The sequence below is a fragment of the Marmota marmota genome, unplaced genomic scaffold (genome assembly GCF_001458135.2).
Source record: "Marmota marmota marmota unplaced genomic scaffold, marMar, whole genome shotgun sequence".
Lineage (NCBI taxonomy): Eukaryota > Metazoa > Chordata > Mammalia > Rodentia > Sciuridae > Marmota > Marmota marmota.
Window position 1 is genome coordinate 41,158,153 of NW_026000093.1, and position 24,128 is coordinate 41,182,280.

The 24,128-nt window shown below is 32.9% G+C and overlaps 2 protein-coding genes across 7 annotated transcripts in view; both read right to left on the bottom strand.

Moving 5' to 3' along the window:
* Rad54b (RAD54 homolog B) overlaps positions 1–24,128 on the bottom strand; it is a 108,165-nt gene that overhangs the window by 43,727 nt on the left and 40,310 nt on the right. The window contains exons 1-2 of one of the 6 annotated variants that reach the window (XM_015485962.2): positions 15,955–16,366; positions 11,910–11,955 (exon numbers count right to left, since the gene is read on the bottom strand). The exons of 4 other annotated variants lie outside the window; for them this stretch is intronic. The gene's annotated coding sequence lies outside the window, so the exon portion shown is untranslated. Of the gene's footprint in view, positions 1–11,909; positions 11,956–15,954; positions 16,367–24,128 lie in introns of those variants that run through there. One more of the 6 variants, XM_048782806.1, reaches the window with a different exon arrangement.
* On the bottom strand, positions 3,759–16,328 carry LOC107142505 (fibrinogen silencer binding protein). The gene is made up of 2 exons (XM_015485963.2): positions 15,955–16,328; positions 3,759–11,955 (listed from the first exon to the last, which is right to left on the bottom strand). The coding sequence occupies exons 1-2, from the start codon at positions 16,326–16,328 to the stop codon at positions 11,430–11,432; spliced, it is 900 nt and encodes a 299-aa protein (XP_015341449.1). The 3' UTR covers positions 3,759–11,429.

Consider the following 24,128-nt stretch of genomic DNA (forward strand, 5'->3'; position numbering starts at 1 on the left):
GGAAGGAATGGGGAGGGAAGGAATGGGGGTGAAGGGGAGGGGAGGAGGGGGAGGGTGGGGAAGAAAAGAGAAGGGAAAGAAAATTTGGGCAATGTAATATTTAACAAATTAAAAGTTGCCAAGATAAAGTAAGCCCACTCACTTATTAGAAATATAAGCACTATACTATACTCTAAATCAATGAATATTCAATGTGTTTCAGTAAAAGAGCCAAACAATACTTGATTTTTCTTTTTTAATAAGAAAAACAGGTAGTGAGGGAGGAATTAGTGCACTCTTTGGCTTCTTACTTGACAAACTTGTTTTTCCACAGTAAATCATTGAAAAGACCATTGCATTAAAAATACATTATGTTTCAGGGAGAAATAAGGACACTCTGTATAAAGAGAAATTTTAACACCAGAAAAAAAGTCATCTACTTTCCATTATTTCTATTTTAAGTATCCAAACACCCTAGTCATTACCTCTATTCAATTTCCCACCCTCCAACTATGCCAATCTGACTTCCAGTATCATCCTCTCTCCAAAACTGCAAATATTAAGGGTCACGTAGGAGCTGTCAATAAATCCAGGTAAGGGCTGGGGCTATGGCTCAGTGGTAGAGACCTTGCCTAGCATGTGTGAGGCACTGGGTTCAAACCTCAGCACCACATAAAACATAAATAAATAGGGTTTAAAAAATAATCAGAAAAAAAAAAAGAACACTGGCTGTACTACAGCTGTGTGCCCTATCTCACTGTGCATTTGTATTATTATCACAACATATGGAAATGTAAAATGAAATAAAAATAAATCCAGGTTTTTATTCCTATATACAATGCTCAAAAGCTTTGGACAGTATTACTTCCTCCTTGAAATAGTGAACTCTATTTCTGTAGCTCTTAACACCCTTATAAGGTTCCTCTTACCTCATTAGCTGCTGCTTCCTAGTCAATGCATACTTCTTTATCTAACCTTTCCTATTGGAGCCCTTAAGAACTTAGTACTAGGCTGCCTTCTACTCTCATGCACATCTGAATTAGCTCCTCCTCCCCGTGGCTTTGATACAATCCATGTACTAACAACTTTTTTTTCCCTTATCTCTAACACAGACCACAACTCTAGATTTGTGTATCTATATACCCAACTATCTCCAGATATGTCCACATGGATGTCTAACCAACATCTCAAACTCATCATGTCCACTATCTTCTCTCCAAAAACTGCATCTTCTTTATTTTTCCTGTCTTATCCTTGTTCAAGTGAGAAATCTGGAAATCATCCTTGATACTTTCTACTTCCTTAGTCCCACAGCTGATCAACCACATAATCCAGACAAGTTGACCCGATTCTCAAAGTTATATACTATTTGCCTTCTCTGTTGCCTCCACTTATTCTGAGAAATCTTTACTGAGTTCTTTTCATGCCAATATTTCTTTAAACCATATTCCACATTTATCGTTTTTAAATATAAAATTGAGCATGTATCCCTCTTGCTTAAAATTCATTAGTTTTTATAGTTCTCAGGGAATTATGCTGCTTCCTGTCAAAGGGCCTTTTATTTGTCTTCCTCTAACGCACTTAACTAAATTAATTTCTACCCACTTCTGTATAAATTTCCCTGTTTAATGGATTAGATCAAGTTGCCCTATTATTTCAGCATTATCTCAACAATTAATTATATAACAAATTACTTAGGATCAGTCTTCCCCACTATACTCCGAATCCTGAGATGAGTGGTCTGTTTTGACTTTGTACATCAACAAACTCCCAGATAATAGGTACTCTTCAAAATTGCCATTTTGACTGTAGGTAAATTTTGACTTCATGGTTTTGAAAATATTTATGAAAGATAGAATTATCTCAAAATTAGTTTTAATCTGGAAAATAGCTTTAGAAAATAAACTCATTTTTGTTTTTACGTTAAAGACTTGATACTCTCAGAGCAATTGTTTCCCAAGTAAACTTTCTAAGATTCACCAGCCACTTCTTTGTGTATCATATCTTAATGATTACAGCTTTTATCAATGTGAGTTCTTTTAAAACGATAATTTCTAACAAATGTAAATTGCTCATTTTGTATAACTAAATTTAGTCAAGATTGTATTAATCCACCAATTTTTAGTCAAAAATTAGTGGCCAGTTTTCAGATACATTACTTGTCAATGTGTTATTTTTGTTGTTTTTAAGCCCAATTTCCCAGAGAAAGTTTGAAGGTTTTCAGCAGTAACAAAAAAGATGGGGTGATTTGACCAGTTTTTGAACTTTAAAAAATTTTGTGTTGTGCAACTGTAACCAATTTTAATTAGTACTTAAGTAATTCTAATAGCTGTAGTTACTATGAATCAAATAAAGCACTGATAATAACTTTGTTTTTTTTTAATGTGGCCTTCTGCTTTTTATTGGGTTATTCAAGAGAAAAATATAATTTCCTTTAAATAGTCCAAGAGTTCCCTAAGGCAGGGTAAAAAGAATGTCTCATCAAAATGACTGGGGAAAACATCCTAGATCAAATATTCTGTTATATTTTCACTGTCTAAACAAATTATTTTATATCCAAGAACACTCCAATACCACCACCAGCAAGAAAAAAAAAAGAAAAAGAAAAAGCTGAATTAAATAAAGCATAATAATTAAATTCCGGGAACTCAGAAATTACTTATAATTAACTTTGAAATAGCCTTAGACTCTTCAGATTTAATACACTCTCGCAGAGCAGGGGAAGAGCACAAACCATGGAGCCAGACTGCATGTGTTTAAATCTTGGAATCCACCACTTAATAGCTAGGTGGCCCTGGAAAAGTACTTATTAAAACATTTTGTGACAGTTTATGATTCTATAAAATGAAAGGAATACTAATACCTACCTTCAAACTGATCATGAACATCAGATAACAGATGTAAAATGCTTAGAACCATTCTTGTCACATAAAAAATGCTCCCTAAGTGTTTACTACTGTCATCATCATTTTACCTTTGCCCTGTTCCCATCAGTCCCATTTAAAATATTATGTAGGTGCAGGGCATGGTGGTACATGCCTGTAATACCAGCAATTCGGGAGGCTGAGGAATAGGATCAAAAGTTCCAGGCCAGCTGTAGCAACTAAGCAAGACCCTGTCTCAAACGAAAAGAAAAAAGGGCTGGGAATGTAGCTCAGTGATAGAATACCCTGGGTTCAATCTTCAATATTTAAAAAAAGAAAAAAAAATCTACCTACTAGGGCAGGTAAAAGAAGATGAGTAACTCCAAAAAATACAATGAAGATCAGTAATGGAATGGTGGAACATCACAACCTCCTAAATCTAGACTATTTGTACAACAGAAAATATTGACTTACTATGTCCCAGGCTAACCACTCTAAAAAATTCCAATCTAACAATATTTTATTTCTAAACTTGGTTCTGATCTATATCCCCCTTGACCATGTACTGTACTTCCCAAATCAACAGATCTGCATGAACATGACAATTGAAGGCCCATCAGCAAGATTACAAAGTAAGGATGCTTAAAATCATGCTTTGAAGAAGATAATGCCATTTACTATTAATAGTGGGCATTATCATCTTAATGAAAGATTCCTAAGTATAGGATGATTTAATTACATATCCCACAACTGCAAGCCTTTAATATTATAAACACAAAAGTTGTTTTCAGTGGTAAAAATAAAATTTAAAATATCTCAAATAATAAAAAATGCAAAGAGTCTTGCAGATTGTTTTTGTTTCAAAATTACCAAATCTCTAGAACTTTTAACACACATTAACATATAACTGCAATATGAATTTAAGACTAAAAGATTTTATTAAACTAAAGATTATAAAACATTAATGCACAAGTCCCTTCAGACAGATAATCAGCCATAGTTTTCTTATCTAATAAAAGAAATTGAATGTCAACTAAGTACAAATATCATTATGTGTAAAATAAACTTAGAAGATACTTTTTTGCATTAGAGATCATTTTCTGAATACACTTTATAAGCATGACAGGGACTATACAGTTCATATTTCTTCAATACCTCATGTCAAAGAATATATGCAGCAAGTACAAAAATGAAAAAAAATAATCAAACTACAATATTTCCAGGTATCTAAATTATCTGCTTGACATTTTTAATTCATTTAAATATTAGATGAGTTATACATCAATTTCAATTATGACATTTGTTACTGAACATGCAAAGCTTTATTTAAAAAAAAAACTCATACATTGTTGATTGAAATGTAAAAATGGTACAATCACTTTGGGGAAAGGTCTGGCAGTTTCTTAAACATTAAATGTAAAAGTTCCCTAAGCAGGAATTATGTCCACAATAAATCCGTAGAATATTCATAAAATACTTATACATAAGAGCCAAAATCTTGATATTTCCCAGAAGTCCATCAAAAGAAAATGGATAAATTTATATATCTATACAATGAAATACTATACAGCAATAAAAAGGAATGAACTATTGATACAATATATGAAATCAGGTAAATGTCAAAAACACTAAGTTAACCTAAATTAAGACCAAGTTAAAAAAGAAGAAAGTATGCACTGCCTAGTTCCAATTATATGAAGTTCTAGTACAGGCAAAATCTACTTAAGATTTTTAAACAGAACAATGGTTGTCTGAGGTGCCAGGGGATTGATTTCAAGAAAAGGGCAGGAGGGACTTTCTGATGTGATAACATTCTGTATCTTTTGTGTGTATGCACAGTACTGAAGATTGAATCCTGGGCCTCACCCAAGATAGGCTAGCACAGAGCTACAGTGTAAATTCTTTCCCACTCTGTAGAATGATTGATCTTAAATCAACAAGGAGCAAGATAACCTGAAACATCTCCAAATCCACTTTTCTTTTCCTCCAGTTCTTACATCATTTTAAATCCTGATTGGAGTTTGAGCAATACAAATACAGGTATTTTCCAAAACTTATCAAATCATACATTTAAGATTTCAAAACTACACAAATATTTATTTTGTGCAAATAAACATAAGACTCTAGTAATGTTGAAATGTTTAGTGATAACTATTCTAATTTTGTAACATGCTTTAAAATAATGTTTTTCTTGAAGCTGATCCCAGCATAGATGGTGAAAAGGATCAGTTTCAGAGGTTCTTTTAAGGATAGGGACATCAGAACGAGCTAATGGACTAGATGTGGGCAGTTAGGAAAAGACAGTAATTAAAAATGGCTTCTAAATTTTTAGCTTGACCACCAAGTAACAGAATATACTGAGACCAGAGGAGGTACAAGGAGTAATAAGGATTACCTTTCTTCCCCATCCCAGGCAGGGTTATCTGTCCTTGAGCACACACCCACCACAGGAATAAGGGATGGCTCCAGAAGACCTACGACACAGACTCTGGGACAGTAGTGCCCTGTGTCTCTCCTTTCTTAGCAAAGCAATAAAACTTGTTTTTCTTTTTTCTCAATAAAATAATAATAATAATAATAATAATAGTGGTTTCCTTAAAAAATGGAGGGTTAGATAAATATGCAATAAAGCAAATATAGTAAAACATTAACTGATATTTTGAATTGATTTAAATACTAGAACTTTTTCAATTCTGACATTACAATTATTGAACATGTAAAGCTTTATTTAAAAAAAAAAAACACTATTGATTGAATTATAAAATGGTATAATCACTTTGGGGAAAGGTCTGGCAATTTCTTAAAGTCAAATGTATAAATTCCCTAATCAAGCATATGCCAAGCAAAATCTAAGTGGTAGGAATATGAATATTTATTACAAAATTCTTTCCACTTTTTATTGTATATATGAATGATTTCTTAATAAAAATGTTGGGGTTTGTAAAAATCTTTGTTTATTCCATACCATTTTTTGGGGTGGTGGTGTTGAGGACTGAACCCAGGGGTGCTCTACCATTGACCTACACTCCCCAGCCCCCACCCCTTTTGAACTTGGATTTTGAGATGCACCCCTTTTTAACTTTGATTTTGAGACAGGATCTTGCTAACTTGTCCAGGCTGGCCTCAATCTTACAATCTTCCTGCCTCAGCCTCCTAAGTAGCTGGGATTACAAGAGTGCATCACTGCACCCAGCACCACACATACTTTTAAAACACAAAAGATCTATTAATAAAGTGTAATACTAATACATCCATTTTTTTCAATTGCCTAGGCTAACTTGATTGGTAGTTTTATTTGCATTTACTCATTTATTTTGCTTTCCACTATTTATAAAGCTACTGAAAACTTTAAATAATTTCAAATCATAGCTACTAGTTTTAATCAATTTAAAAGATATATAAAAAATTAAACAATTCCTCAAAATAGTACATAAAGATTTAGTATAATTCTGTTAATGTTTAATTTAGTTGCATAAAGAATTTTCTCTTGTATTTAATTATGCAATATTTCATTTAATTCTTTTTATAATCAAATTCACTATCAAATATTTTTAAAGATTTTAACCTTTATTTTTTATTTTTGTTTATGTGGTGCTAAGGAATAAAAGCAGTGCCTCACTCGTGCTAGGCAACTGCTACCACTGAGCTACAACCACAACCTTCACTATCAAATTTTGATTTTGAGAATTTGTGGGTCTTAATATTTGAAAAAATATAATATTTAGATAGGTACATTTGGCATTATATAATCATCTAAATAAATTTATTTCAATTATACCTCATCAAAAAATTTCAACTCTATTGTATTGAATTCTTTTTTGGGGGGGTAATAAAAAAATACAAATCAATATAATGTATTAATTGTAATTAAAAGAATATGTATTAATAAATCATTTGCTTAACCACCATCATCAGTGGTATATATTAAATATAATTCATTGCACTCTAAGATATTTAAACATGTCTTTAAAATACATTTAAACTTTTGCAAATCAAAATCAACCAAGACTGACTCAGAAAAAATTACTTTAGTATACTTACTACAATGAATGTAATTCTGGTTTTTAAAAATACACAAAAATAAAGTTTCTTAATCTGCACAGCCCTAAATGCTAAGGAATTGTGTCACTTGAAACCAAGTTTAGACAATTCTGGAGAAAAATACAATTACCAGATTATTCTAAAAGAAGGCACATGGAAAATATTCATATTTTAAACATTTTCACAAAAAGATGGAAAAGGGAAGATCAACTCTTTCAAACGTGAAATACCAAGTTGTTTCATTACACAAAATGAAAAATTTTAATATTTCAAGAAACCTGGCATTTATTAGAAATGAGAAAATTAAGCTTTTCTTATAAAATTAAGCTTTTTCTTATTATAAATCATATCTAGTTTAGAAAATCATAAGTTATAATAATAACAACATATCCATTTAAGCTCATATGGATAAAAGACAGAAAGCTGGCAAAAATAACCTAACCACTACCTAGATTAATACATTGAATGAAATAAACTTTCAATTTATTTTTCAAATTTAAAATACTTCTACAGAATCAAATCTAAAATCAAAATAAATTCACTCTTCTCTATATTTTCCCAGTACTATATGTTATAGGTAAAATTCCATACGTAGGATGTCTGGAAGCTTCCATGTATACACCGCTGGTACTAGCAGAATTTCTTCCTCCCATTAGTGATACTGTCCTCAAAAAAAACTGCTAATGGAAGTTGGTAAGTAGTCCCCAAACTCAAAATATCTCAATATCAAAAAAAAAAAAAAGGTTAACTCATAATTTCCCTAAGATACTTTAAAAGATAATAAACAACCTCCAAAAAAATGTTCTGTGGTGAAACGAGCAATTTTCTTTATTCAGAAATTCTTATAAACTACACTATAGTAATCATGGTTTGTAGGGAGGAAGTGGTTAGAAAATGGAGAATTACATACATTTAAACTTTTGCAAATCAAAATCAAACAAGATTGACTCAGAAAAAATTACTTCAGTATACTTACTACAATGAATGTAATTCTGGTATTTAAAAATACATAAAAATAAAGTTTCTTAATCTGCACAGCCCTAAATGCTAAGGAATTGTGTCACTTGAAACAACCAAGTTTTGTATAATTCTGGAGAAAAATACAATTACCAGATTATGCCATTTGATGGGCAATAAAGGAATTTTCAAAGGCAATATAATTACATATCATTTTGTATATACATGATTTTTTTTTTTTACCTTGCACAATGACTTTAGAACCAAACTACCAAAAGAGGTATGTTGTACTTTTTGAACAGAAAAATATTCTAGAACCATCTCAGAGAATTAACATTCCACAAAACACATTTTGGAAAATTGATTTTGTTGTATAAAGTCAATACTTTAACACTCATCAATTTCAAGTGATAGCATGCTGAATATGTGATTAAATTTCATATAAATAATTTGCATTGTAATTTCAAAAAGTAAAACTGTCTAAAGAAGTATTTACTAGAATTATAAAAATACTACCTCAAATTAGAGGACTCGTGACACTCAAAGGAAAGTCACAGCACAGATGAAAGAGAGAAGATAAAATGGTCAAATGAATATGATTTATACCCAAGACATTTCTATAATAAAAAGCTTAACTCTAATACAAGATATAAAAAGTTTTTTAATTCAACTAATGAAATTAAGTAATCAATAAGCTAAAATAGTACCCACAAGAGTTTATTTTTTGTTTCTATAGCCACAACCTAAATTTCCAATTAAATTTTCTCTCACTACAATGCCTACTACTAAATGCTACTATACTCTCTTCCTAAATTACAGCTCTATTATATTGTCCCCCTAATCAAACATTTGCAGTGGCTTCCCATTGTATATTCAGTTAAGTCTGACTCCTTAAAAATAGCATTTTATTTAATCCATTATCTGGCACCAACCAACATCCAAATTGATATCCCTTTGCTTACTTCAACCCATTCTGCTTTTCCACAAAACTTTTTTTTTTTTTTTTTTTGAGAGTCTAACATGATTTAGGCACCAAGTTAGGTTGTAAAATACTCTTATTTCAAGCCAGGTGCAGTGAGGCACCTCAACTCAAGAAGCTGAGACAGGAGGATTTCGAGTTCCAGGCTAGCCTTAGGCTATTTAGTGAGATCCTATCTCAAAAAAAAGGGGGGGGGGGAGTTAGAGATGTAGCTCAGATATTTAAACATGTCTTTAAAACACATTTAAACTTTTGCAAATCAAAATCAAACAAGACTGACTCAGAAAAAATTACTGGATTTAACCCCCAATGCTGTTTTTAAAAATACATAAAACTATCTCATTGACTCAAATTTTAACCAGCATTATAATCCATAAGAGGGCCTATTACAAAAGACTGCAGGACGCCATCCTCAAAAGTTTCTGATTCAAATGGAATTTCTAACAAGTTCTCAAGTGATGCTGATGTTACAAAGCACTACACTTGGAGAATGATAGCTCTACTCCAAAAAGTCACAAACTGGAAGCCCCATGGCTGAATGAAGCCCACTCACATGTCTACATGGTATCTGAAAAACATTTTGAATTATTTGTGAATATTTTAAAATTGAAAAATATTATGTATATTGCAGGTTTCTGGTTTACTCCTGCAAGTAAAATTCTACTCAAGTTAAATAGAAGCTCCAGAGAGGTGTCCTAGTCTAGGTTACCAGAGTCTGAATTGGGTCTCTGTAATTTCACTTTAAAGCACCTGGCTTAGCATTGCATTTGTGCTTGCATACCCTGATCATTTTTTTTCCCACTCTCCATTCCTTTTTTCGAGAGCTCACTCTGACTTCAAACACCCTTTCTCCCTGTATTGCTGAAATTCTAGTTGCCCATTCTCAAGCTTGATTTAAAATTCTTTCTCAACAAAATCCCAGCCAAATAGATATTCTTAAGTAAAACACATATTAAAAATTTAACAAAAGTTTAATGTGTTCTTTAAAAATCAAGGTTTTATTTCCACAAATACTAAAATAGCAATGTTTACCTGAAACAAGGCTATCTCATTAAATTATAAACATAAGATATTTTGCTATTTTCAAAGTAAAATTTTCATTTTTCACTGATTTTTACTTTTAAAGAAACCTATTTCAGGAAAATGAAATAGGATATAACTTTCAATCACACAGTCAAAATACAACTTCAGTATGATATCAGATCTCAATTTATAGAACATAAAAGAGAAAGGGTATGATTCCCTTGGTTTTAACCTAACAATTATTAACCGTAATCTTTTGTTGCTGCTGTTGTTTGTGGTCCTGCAGATTGAACCTAGGGCCTCATGCATGCTAGTCAAGCACTCTACCACTAAACTACATTCCAAGTCTTAAAAGTAGCTTTAATTAAATAAATTCCTCAAAATTTTAAATCTAGAAATCTGGAGGATATTTTAACAGATTTTTACTTGTATAGAATAAATTGGGAGGAGGGGAGGAGAAAAGAAAAGTGAATACTGGTCCTTGCTCTGCTGAAGCTTTGTTACCGCAGTAAGTCACTGAGTTCTCCTTGGACCTGGGACCTATTTCATTACCTCTAAATTGAAGAGGAGGGAAAAAGTGTTTTCCAAATGTCTTCCATCTCTAAAATCTAAGACTTACTCCTTCAAAAGATGAAAACATAAAAAATAGTGTCATAATGAAATTATGGCATTTGCCAGTAAATGGATGGAAATGGAGAATATCATGCTATGTGAAATTAGCCAAACTCAGAAATTCAACAAACATTTTCTTTCATATGCAGAAGCTAGAATAAAACAAAGGAAAGTGGGAGGGGAAGATAGGATAATATAAAGAGCCAATCAAATATGAATTAATACATGAGCAAAAGGAAATCTAGTAGAGGAAGAAGAATGGGAGAGGGGAAGAAGATGGGAAAGAAAGGGGGAGAATCATGAACTGAAAACAATTTCCATGCATGTAAGAGTGTGTCAGGATTAATCCAACTACTGTGTATAACTATAAATAAACCTCTAGTTTAAAAAAAAAAAAAAAACTACAGTGTCATACAGATAAGGTTTTTTTGTGGTGGTGGTGGTGGTGGTGATGGTGGTACTGGGATCAAACCCAGGGCTTTGCACATCTCAAAGTAAGTGCTGTACCACCAAGCTGCATCTGCAGCCGCAGAGAAAAGCTTCTTGTTATTGAGTCAGTATAGTTTCTAAATTGGACTGACTTTAAAACCTTTAACTATAAGTTTCAAACTTCTAACCCAAAGTGCTGAAGACAGAACTTTGAGAGAATATGTTTATATATACATATTTGTATATATTTTAATGATTAAAATAAAAGGCCATCTATAAGGGCAATAATTAAAAATAAATTGGAGGGAAAATATTACCAATCAACACATCAGTAAGTTTGATATCCAAAAAGAAAGTCAAATAATTAGGAAACCATGCCCCCCCACCCCGCAAAAAAAGAAAAAAGAAAATCATGTCAAAAGTTTTTCCATAATAGAGATTAACAGCATTTTCCATACATCTATTTGCTTCAGAATATTCCCAAAGTAATTTTGGATGAAATTTAAATTATCAAATTGAAAAACTTAAAAAAAAAAAAAAAACCCTCAAAGACTATTATAATCAGGTAGATCATGCCGTAAGCGAATTGCTTTCAGCTTCTCCACTTCAATTTTTGCTCTCAGTAGCTCTTCCTCTAGCTGCTGCCTTCTTTTCAATCCATCCCTCTTCTCCTGAACATATAATCCAAAATTTCTTTGATTTTCTAAAATTATCTGATGCTCTGCTTTCAACATTTGCAGGATCTGAGGATCGTACCCTAATAGAGACCTAAAATGTTCTCCACTTTCATGACGAAAAAAATCATCTCTCCTTGGAGTAGAAGTTGGAGATGATGTCATTCTCATATCAACAGAGGAAAGTGATGGTGACAAAGATCTTTCCATAACATGTACTAATTCATGTTCTTCTCTTTGCTCTAAAACATCGCTGTGTTGAGGATTTAAAACCAGTGGAGGAGGTGGTTTAATGTCTTCTTCTTGCTTCACCTCCACTGTAATAGCAACAGGATGGTGATCCAACATTACCTGTAGTGAACTGGTACCAGCTTGTGCAGGTTCATCCAAGTTCGCACTACAGCACACAAAAAAAGCATTATAAAATATAAACCAAATGAAGATATGAGCATATTTATAGCATGCTTCATATTTAATATATACCTAATTATTAAGCCTAAAAAGCCAGGTATGGTGATGCATGCTGAAATTCCAGTAACTGCGGAAGCTGAGGCAAGAAGATTGATTCAAGTGCAAGGTCAACCTCAGCAACTTAGTGAGACCCTATCTCAAAATAAATAATAAGGGCTGGGGATGTAGCTTGGTGGCAGAGCATCCTGGGTTCAATCACTATTACAAAAAAAGGGAAAGAAAAAGAGAGAATCGGGGGGTGGGGGGGATGAATATGAGAATTGTAAAACAAGAGGAGTTTAACCCTGGGCATAACAAAGAGACTTAAGATTAGGATTTCAATAACACATACATATAGGTATCCTCCCCATCCTTATCCCTTTTTGTGTGTCTTGTTTTATGGTACTGGGGATTAAACCCCTGGCTTCTGGCATGTTAAGCAAGTGCTCTACCACTGAGCCAAATTCCTGGCCCTCCCTTATTAACTTCAAAATTGGGCTTTTAAAAAAGAAGTACAAATCTTATATAGGCTAAATGAAGTAGATAAAAAAGAAAAGCCATTTTTAATGCTCTCAAAGAGATACCAATTGTCCCTATAACCTCAAGGTTTTTAAATAGTGTTAAGGGTCATTTAATATATTCTGTGCCTCCCTCTTCCCATACCTTATTTAGATCTCCCGCTCTGTTGTCTGTGGATTGTTATAAAAATAATCAAGGTTCATGACTTCTAGGAAGATAGTGGAAGCCCATTTATGTGAGGTACTGATTTCTGCATTGACCCAAAAAAACTAAAACTAAGGTCTCTATGGCTTTGGAGTATACCCCTTTACCTATACTGAACTACATAACTCAGCTACTCTTTAAGTCTTTCAATCATGGGAAGGTAAAGTTAACAAGAGCAAGGGGTTTTATCCATCACAGCATACCCAGTATCTAGCATAATATAGCACTACTTAGAATATAGTAGATGTGTTGAATGAATAAATGAACAAATAAAATGATTTTTATATGAAGTATTCTTAAATGGCCTATATAGGCACATTGAAGGTTTGCTGAATTTACAACAATTCCCATAACATATACATTCCTAGTAGAGGTAATTAAGAGTTTTTAGCATAATTTACACTCTGGCATATTATTTTTTGACATTATGAACACAATGCACTTTAAAATCCTATTTTTTTAAAAAAATAATTTCAAGTATAACATGAAGCTATTAAGAATACATATGGGGGGCTAGGGCTATAGCTCAGTGGCAAGAGTGCTTGCCTAGAATGTGTGAGGCACTAGCTTCAAACCTTAGCACCACATATAAATAAGCAAATAAAATAAAGACATTCTGTCCATCTATAACTACAAAAAATTTTTTTAAAGAATATATTTGTGTGTGTGTATATGTATATTCTTGAGCTTTTTTTTTTTTTAATTATGCTTCTGCCTAACTTAAAAGGGAAAATAAAAAGGGGAAAGAGATTATTGGAACATTAATGGAAATATGTTAACATTATTTAAAGAACATTTTATAAATGATAAATAACATCATTAGGAATATATCCTAGATGATGATTAAAATGTTGGAATACGTTCACATAGAAAATAAGGAAAAAAATTTAAAACTCCCATAAGTTACTTATTAATGGCATTAAGTTGCCAGAAATGTCAGATATTTGTCTAAGAAGATACAAATTTAAACAATTCAACAAAATATATATTATAAAAATTTTTAAAAATTCAAATAAATACTGTTCCAGTTTAGTATGTATAACAGTATAAACATAAATATTACATTTCTCCCACTATATTAAAAATATACTTATATCTGGAATATTCCATTCCATTTTAGTTGAAACATTACAAGCATAACTTTAAAAAAAAAGAAAAAGAAAGAAAGAAAGCTTTAAGAAAAGTAGCAAAAACAATAAAAGGACTTAAAGGATCAAGAGGTTGTAGAAACAAAGCATAATCTGACATTAGAGAGAGGTAAAAATACATAATTCAAAGTAAGTTGTAGAAACAGATTTACTAAGCAGCTGTATATTTTTAAATACATTAAATAATATAAACATTAATATTTCCTTGTAAAAAAAGGGAGAGTTTGGTGAGATTAACAGTAATATTTATGTAGAAACATAATTAAGATTACAGAATAATTATAAATTTCTGATATAAACATTCAATATGACATCAAATAAGTATATTAAATATATATATTAAGTGAGTAAGCTAATATAGAGAAAATGTCAATATAGACACTAACAGGTAAAAATTTAAGTGGTATATTTCTTATATTCTTCCCTTTAAAATTTAAAAACATTACTATTATTTAAAAAGTATAGAAATGCATAAGTCAATTCATTTTAAATGTTTATATGTACATTTATATGATGTATGTATACACACACAAGTGGACAAACTATAAAGATACTTGTATATTTATATATTATTTCTCTTCTATATTCACTGTATTTTTAAAATATGCAACTAACGAAAACCGTAGTGTTTTTATGTGTAGTTTTTTAATTATAGAAAATTTAATACAAAAAAAGGTAGTTTTCCACCTGTAAAGCAAAAGCCTTTTTTTCTCTGGGGTTGATGGAGGTGGAAATTATGAGTATATAGCACAGCATACAACAAATTTACTGTAGACTTTATTGGATTATCCAGCATATTAGGAGGACCTTATCATTTGTCATCAGAGGGAACATTTTAACCAGTGGCCCCAACAAATTAATCCACTGTGCATCCATGTCCTGAATTCCCACTGGTGATTTTTTAAAATAGTTCTATCAAGTAGAAATAAGCAGTATGTAGTAAGAAACTAGGCTCAAAAATATTTTCCTGGTAAATTACAAAAATCACAGAATCTCTTGGTTAAAAAGTTTTTTCTTCTGTTCTTCTAACTTCAAAGAGATTTCACAGGTAATCAATAATTTTGCTTACATAATGCCTTTCCTACTAGTAAGAAAGCACATTGTGTAAAGCTTTGTTTGAAAGACCCTGCAACTAACAAGGAGTTTACAGTTTGCTTTAATTATCCTAAAAGGTTCAGAAGAATGTAACTGCCATTTTTATCGTTTGCCAAGGGTTAAAATTTTAATTAGTGGCAAGATAATATAGTTTTGAATATTTCCAGGCAAAACATTACTTAGAGCACAATTATCTCAAAAATTGTTTCTAACCCTAAAAGAACTCAGTTGCTATTATGGGTATAATAAAATTCATAGTTTGATATCCTTTCAAGGCAGTGTAAGAAAGCTTACCCTTTCCTGTATGATCCAAGATCAAAGTGAAACTACACCATGAATGAATAAAAACAACAAAAACTTAATTTCATTAAGTAATCTGAATCTCTAATTAGGTATTAATTCCCTTTAGTTGTGTTCATCTTATTTTAAGTGTTAGAAAAATAATTTATCCTGTCTTCATATTATTAATAAGTTTACTTAAATGTTGATTTTAGTTCTGTTCAGTGCATTCAATAAGTGGTAGACAGTGACAAATCATAAAAAAGCAAAGATTACATTTCTCCTGAAACTACTTACTTCATATAAATTTTACATAAAATTGAAAAATCCAGTGAAATGTAATCTTAATAGAAGAAAAAGGTAGCTCTTAAAGGAAAATTAAATAATTTAAACTTGAAGCTTAAAAAGTTTATGAAGTGATGTCACAAATTTCATCCCATTTATTTCTCCCTAACCTTCACTTTTAGAAACTATAAGAGGGAAGGGGGGAGGGGAAGACAGTAAAAAGTGGCTTAAATCTAATGCAGCAGAAAAATTCCTTATAGTCTCACTTTTCTTTTTTTTAAGAAAGCAAAACAAAGACACTATTCATTGCTCCCCTTGTGGGGATGCTTACTATGCATATCTCTATCACAACTAAGCCAAAGCCCAATAGATAGGAGGCGCCATAATTTTCCACAACAAAATAAAATAAAGCTTACCTTTGTATGTGGTTCCTGTCTCTTACCAGGCAAAAACTGGAAATCTGGGGAATCATCTCCATAACTTTCTTGGTTGGCTCAGAAATATTGCTTTTAAAATCTGATTGGGCCTCTTTTTGCTGCAATAGTTCCTGTTTGGCATATTCTTTGAGCCTTTTGTAAAGGGTGCGTAGGCCCTGCGCTGTTCGAGGAGGGCGATCTACTCCAATTGCATTATAGTTAACTGCTATGATATCCCAACATCTATTCTTTTCCACTATGACTGAATGTTTATTAGTGTGTTCTTCGAGAATTTTCACATATGGCTTCACAAGCTTTAGCAAATCAAGCTTTTCAGATAAAGTAAAATTGGAAGATCTAGCCTTTCCTACCATTGTTCTTTTCAAATTAAGTAGGCAGTTTCTGAAACCACCATGCAGCCTTCAGCTCTGCTCAGCTCTTTTCACAAACAGAAAAAGATCAGGCTTAACTAGGCTAGCCTCATTTAGGCCCACGCCTACAGGGGAGGGTTTATTAAAATTCCTCCAGCTTAAGCTGACGCAGGTTCAGGAAATCTGCTTAAGCCAAGCCTGACCTACATAAAGCTTCTCACTGAAGAAGACAGGAAGGCACAAGCAAAACACACTTGTGTATAAAGAGAACAGCTCCAGATAGAATTTAATGCACAAAGGTCTAAAGATAAGTATGAACACAGCTAAAAATTAACTAATTTAGTGAGAATATCAAATTTTCACACATTTGCCTGTCAGACTGAAACTGCACTGCAGTATCACTTTAATAAGAACAAAAAAGAAACGGTTTTGTTCTATTTGTTTACAAATCCAGTAGACCGAAAACTAAAAGATATGAGTGGTGAATGTAGTGATTCCTAACAGAGCTCTAATCACTGTTTCTGAGCTGGGTGTTCTCCCTTACAAAATCTGCATAATGCTGGTCCTGCTGTCAATCAGGAATTGCATATCCTCTAGCTAGTTAGGTTACACCCAGCTCAGACTCCACAGTAAAGCTAAGCTTCTCCTTCATTTTACAGTCTACATTGGCTCCTGAATATTTTTTTGTTATTTAAGAATAAATTGTTGTTGAACACTAAATATAAAAACCAGGTAACAATTACATTTTTAAAGCAATGGATTGTTCTAGCTATAACGCATGTGAATATACTAGCCTGCTTTATTATGTGTAAAAATAACTTCATGGTGAGAAACAGCATAATCACACCATAGGAATGCACACAACAAAATCACATTTGCTGTTATAATAGAGAATTTTTATTTATCTATAATCACAAAACATAGACTATAAAAGGAAACACCTAATCTAGCCATTTGCAAGACCATGAGTTTCCATGCTTAATCCTAGTCTGAAAACATGATAAATAATAATGTAAACAAAACAAACCTATTTTCTCATGATATACATGTTTCTCCTGATAAGGGAATTAATTATAATCTACTTGAACAAGGTTCAATTCAGCCAATTACCAAACACTTATAAAAATGCTCCCAACCACTGTGCAAAGCCCAAAGAAAACAAAGTGAATCTATAAACAACTCCCGCACAGGGAACTGTAGTTTTACAGAAACGTTATAAATTCTCAATTATCTTGCTTTCATTCTTTTGAGAGAAGAGAACTGGAAAATGAGCTAGAAGTTTTCAATGTGTTATCGGTCAGGAAAAGAAAAATTAAAGATTGCTAGGTGCTCTATAAAATGCTACCTGTTTTCTGACAGGTTTTTGCCTTACAGGTAATCTGATTCTGTAACAGTACTAGTTTTTCCTTGCCCTTTTGTAGTTTTATAGCTTAGTAAATATAGGTTGAGTATCCCTATATTTGAAATGCTTCAAATCAGAAGCTATTAGGATTTCGGATTTGGGGATATTTGCATATATATGATATCTTGAGGATAGAACTCAAGTCTAAACACAAAATTCATTTGTTTCATATATATCTTACACATATAGCCTTAAGGTAATTTTATACAATATTTTCAGTGCACCTACATTTTTTTAACAAAAGAGCAGCTATGCAATTTTCCACTAGAAGGAGTCATGCCAACACTCAAAAAATTTCAGATTTTGAAGCATTTCAAAGGATGTTCAATCCATCTTAATGCAAATAATACATATTAAAAACTGATCCACTGGGCACAGTGGTATACCCCTGTAATCCCAGCGGCTTGGGAGGCTGAGGCAGGAGAAGCACAAGTTCAAAGCCAGACTCAGCAACTGAATGAGGTCCTAAGCAACTCAGTGAGACCCTCTCTCAAAATAATATATAAAAAAGGGCTGGGGAAGTGGCCCAGTGGTTAAACGCCCCTGCATTCAATCCCGGCTATCAAAAAAAAAAAAAAAAATTGGCCCACTCCAACAACCACAAGGCTGCCCTATATTCAAAGTCATTCTAGCTTTTTCTAAGACTTCAAAACAATAAAGGAGAACTAAAGAAATAAAAAAAAAATACAGGACATAACTTTATTTAGATAATATTTTCTTATTTTTGGAAGAAATACAGGTATGATGTTAAGAAATGAAATGCTGTTAAAAATATTTTAAAAGAGCTCAATCTCACTAATTATCAGGAAATGTATACTAAAATGATTTTTCAACCACAGATAGGCAAAAAAATTTTAAACTAAAAATGTCAAGATAAGATGAGGGTATCTGGGTATGATGGCACAAGCCTGTATCCCAGCACTCAGTAGGACGAGACAAATCACAAGTTCAAAGTTAAACTGGGCAAGTTAGCAAGTACCCATCTCAAAATAAAAATATACACTTAGCAAGCCCCTAGGTAACTTGGGAAGACCCTGTCTCAACATAAAATATAAAGAGGGCTTGGCGATGTAGCTTATTACACTCCCTGGGTTCAATACCTAGTACCAAATAATAATAATTAAAAAATAAAAATATACAGGGCCAAAGATGTAGCTCAGTGGTAGACTGACTCTAGATTCAATCTCCAGTACCACAAACACAAACACACACACACATGCACACAAAGACTGAATGAGGATACAAGGGAGTGCTCTTCAGTCCTATGGACAAGAGTATAAAATGACATCCTGGGAAAAGATCTAGAACTATCTTAACATTTTACATGATTAAAACATTGTACAACTGTGGTAAATGTACTTTTCAAAATTTAACTTAGAAAAATACTCAAATACGCACAAGGAGTAATGAAGTATGCTACGTAGTAGCAGAGTATTGTTATCGGTTGATTTAAAAATTAGTCCACACCTACCCCATTTTGTTCAGACATCTCACCCTGTGTGAAGTCGGCGCTCCTTCCACATGAGCTTACTCCTGTAGAATCTAACACCTCCACCCCCACCCACCTGCACACTGACCACAATATCCTTGCTCTATGGGACTAAAGCAAAATCGTTTTTCTGAGAATGTAACTTCTGAAAATATTAGTATATGACTCTTTTTTGTAACTTTCCATTTGTATGAAATGTAATTATCACTATTATTATCACTATTTTTTTGTAATTATCATTATTATTATTATTATTATTATTATTATTATTATCATCATTATTATTATTATTTGGTACTGGGGATTGAACTCAGGGGCACTCAACCACTGAGCCACATCCCCAGCCCTATTTTGTTTTTTATTTAGAGGCAGGGTCTCACTAAGTTGCAAAGCACCTCACCATTGCTGAGGCCGACTTTGAACTCTTGACCTGCTGGGATTATAGGGGTGCACCACCACGCCCAGTTCTACCTTGTAATTATGATCGCTCCTCCTGCCCACCCCACTCTTTGTGGTTTTAGGCCTTACAAGTATATTCCTACTCCAATTGGGCTCAAGGGTTGCAGAACTGCTTGGTTCTCTGCACACTCTGCCCTGGCCAGAAATAAAGCTTCTGTCTTTATCTTCAAAGGACACAGTGAATTATCTGGAAATCTGAGGATAGCACTTTAACAGTATTAGAAGCAATCTAAAAGCACAATAGTTAAAAACTAGTTAAAATCAGAGTATATCCATGCTATGGTCTACTTAAGCAAAATTAAAATGAAAGAGGCAGATTTCTATATATTGACACAGAACAAGCTTTAAAATACGGTAAATGAAGAGCAAGTTAAAAATATATATACACCATAATCCCATTATGCTTATATTGGGGGTCCAAAAATGAACCCCAAAAAGCAATCTCACAACCAAGGTCTCACTGACCTTACCTCATCTGTCATCCCATTTCTCCTCTTTCTGTGAAGTTCCCCTATATATCCATGGACCAAAAGAAATACAATTGTCTTCCATCCTTTCCAGTTTCATCAACCAAGGAAAACTAAGCTCCTATCACAGAAGAACTGAAAGTCAAACACCATATCTAGAACTCAGATGAACTTTGTCCCAGGCCATGTCTGTTCTTCAGGTCCACTACCTCCCCTAAGGATCATTTACTGTTCCTCTAAAATTACCTATATCCTATTTCTCTCTCCCCCATGAAGAAGGATACATAAACTTCTAAATATCCTAGATGACAGAATACTCACTCCCCTATGATTATGCCGTGTACATAATAAACTTGCATGCCTTTTTTGTTACTACCCAGAATACTGTCATACTCAATATTTTCTGCTGGTAAGTCTATTTCTCATACCCAAATATCAGCTGGGCACAGTGGCACAAGCTTGTAATCCCAGTGTATTGGGAGGCTGAAGCAGAATGATCACAAGTTCAAAGCCAGCCTTAGCAAGTTAATGAGGCCCTAAGCAATTTAGCAAGACCCGCTCCCCGAAAAAAGGGCTGGGGATGTGGCTCAGTGGTTAAGTGCTGCTGGGTTCAATGCCCAGTACAAAAACAAAAAACAAATATCTCATCTTTAGAAGTAAAAGAGATGGTACCCTTGCCCCAACATTTATTTAAAAATAATAATAACAATAAAGCTAACTACTTCTGTAGGTAGAGAATGTTATATAAAAGAGAATGTTGATACATATTTCTAAAAATGTACTCACAAAAAGATCTAGAGCCTTGCTATTCAATACAAGCCACATGTGGATACTGAGCACTTTTAATGTGACTAAACAGAATGAAAAACTGAACTTTTAACTTTATTAAATTTTAATTAATTTAAACAAATTTTAAACTGAGGAAGTATTACACTTTAGGTATGAGGTTTCCCCCAAAGCTCATGTGTAAGACAATACAAGAAGGTTCAAAGATAAAATGATGAGATTATGAGAGACTTAACTTAACCAGTGAATTAATCCACTGATATGGATTAACTGGGTGATAACTGTAGGCAGGTATGGTGTGGCTAGAGAAGGTAGGTCACTAGGGCTTGCCTTTAGGGTTTATATTTTATCCCTGGTGAATAGAGCACACTCTGCTTCCTGGCTGTCATGTCCTGAGATACTTTCCTCTACTACCCTTCCACCATGATGTTCTGCCTCAGCTCAGAACAAAGGAATTGGCTGTCTATAGAATGAGATTGCTGAAACCATGAGACAAAATAAACTTTTCCTCCTCTTAATATTGTTCTTGTCAGTTCTTTTAGTCACGGTAACAAAAAGCTAACTAAAAGAAGCAGCATTATTTTTTCCTTAAACACAACTTTATTGTTTGGTAGGATAATATTTTACCTTAACCTTTTTGTCACATATGAAACTATTGTTTCTAATATTATTGACAAGGATTCCCTCCTTAACCAAACATTGCTTCTCTGAGAGCTCTTTTCAACTAGGACTAGTTCTTGGTCTGATGAGGCCAATTTAAGCAAGAATGTTGCTAAGCCAGTTTATTAAGCATTTCCCAGCCCTTGCTATCTAATCAAATTCTTCATCCTCCCCACTTGATATTTTATGAAGTTCTCACCCACTCTTAACACCAAGTACATTACCAAATTAATTTACACTGCAACTAAGCTATAAATCCCAGTTGTATTGAGAGTTGAGTTCAATCTTTTTCCCCTATTGCAATAGTATTGAATAATGTCTTCCTTGCCTGGAGATGGAGGTGTAGCTCAGAGGTAGAGTTAGCAAGCACAAGGCCCTGGGTTCAATCCCAGCACCCTTAAAAGACAAAATGAAATAAAAATTTCCTTGCCTATTTAACCTACCTTTTTTTTTTTTTTTTGAACTGGGGAATGAATCTAGGGGTACTTTGTCATTGAGCTACATTCCCAGCCCTTTTTAATTTTTGAGACAGGGGTCCACTAAATTGCACAATTTTTCTTTTGACATTATAAATAAATACACCACCAATATAATAGATCTTGTTTAACAAACTGATTCATCTGGGAGAGATAATTCAATGGGGGACTGGAGTTGTGGTTCAGTGGTGTGCCTAGAACATGTAAGGCACTACTGGGTTCAATCCCAGAACCACATAAAAAATAAATAAATAAAAATAATAAAGGTATTATGTCCATCTATAACTAAAAATTTTTTTTAAATAAGTAATAAATAAAAAACCTAGCCAAAATGTACAGGACCACGCTAGATGTTAACTTTGTATTCAGATTTACAACACATTTTTGTGATGATGGTACAATTGGCTTTACCAAGAAATACCAGTAATAATCTTTGTATTTCTTGAACTTGGGGGGATTTCTTTGGATTTTTGGATTATGCAATGAAAAATAAAGCCAAATTGACTTTGTAGGTATGTCTGTATGAGAAAAAAAAAAAAGGCCTCAAGAAAATAGCAAGAACACAAGAATGGAATGAAGAAAATCAGGATGTTGCAAAAGCTAATGTTGGTGCTGGCAAAAAGCAGAAATAGAGATTTGTCAATGACTTTAGGTGTGGAGACTATGTATTTATTTCACAAGTAGATTAATAAATTGCAAAAATGTTTTTTGAAGCTATATTGGCAATATAGAACTGCATGCCGATGAAGAAGCTAGTCTTCCAACTGGAACAGTAAAAGAACAAAAATGAAGGGAAAGGGAATAAGATATCTCAAATTTCATGATCAATATCAAATGTAATTTGCTATAACAAAAATTAAATTACCTGTTTATTAATCAAAATTTTAAAGATAATAAGTATAAAATAGGAAAAGACATTGTCAAAAATACACTGTAAATTTGATAAGCTTCTTCACAAAAGTAAAACAAGAACCAACACAAATTGAGTCATTTCAAATTATAATTAAATAACCAGAAATATTTTTAAATTATTAAGTTATTATTTTTTAAATATTTATTTTTATTTTTTTTTTTTTTAGTTTTAGATGAACACAATATCTTTATTTTGTTTCTATGTGGTGCTGAGAATCGAACCCAGTGCCTCACGCATGCAAGGTGAGCATGCTACCACTTGAGCCACAACCCCAGCCCATTAGGTTATTATTAATAAGAGATGAGCTTATACTTTTGGCTAGCTAGAAAAAAAGCTTGGTTTATTGCACAAACAAGAAAGTATTTTTAGTGAGACTGGTTTAAAAAATATTGTTTCAGTTTTGAAATTTTTGTTAGAAAGAAAAATATTTAAGAAGTGTTTCAGGGTTGGGGTTGTGGCTCAGTGGTAGAGCGCTCGCCTAGCACATGCGAGGCCTTGGGTTCGATCCTCAGCACCACATAAAAATAAATAAAGATATTGTGTCCAACTAAAAAAATAAATAAATATAAAAAAAAAAGAAGTGTTTCAAAAGTGAAAATCTTTGGGCTGGGATGGTGGCTCCGTGATAGACTGCTCACCTACCATGTGTGAGGCACTGGGTTCGATTCTCAGCACTGCCTATAAATAAATAAAATAAAGGTCAATTGACAACTAAAAAATACTTTAAAAAAAAGAAAATTAAGCAAATTAATTGCCTATAGAATGTAAGATTTAATATCAAAGATCAACTGATTCAATTTTTTTTTTAAACCACAACTACTTTTCTTTAGATTTACATGAGAGGAGTTACACAACATAAGATTGATTGAACCTGTTGCCTCGCTAGGAAAGCACTCTACCGCTGAGCCACAACCCCAGCCCCTATTAATATTTCAGTTGCATTTTATCTCAAAGGATTTATAAATTTACAAAAAAAAATGCCACTGATTAACAGCCAAATATATATATATATGAATACATGAATTTGTGGCATAAATATTTCTGAATCTTCTATACCTGTCAAAGAAGAATTTCAGTGGCAGAGTGCTTGCCTAGCACATGTGAGGTACTAGGTTCGATCCTCAGCAGCACCACATAAAAACAAATAAATA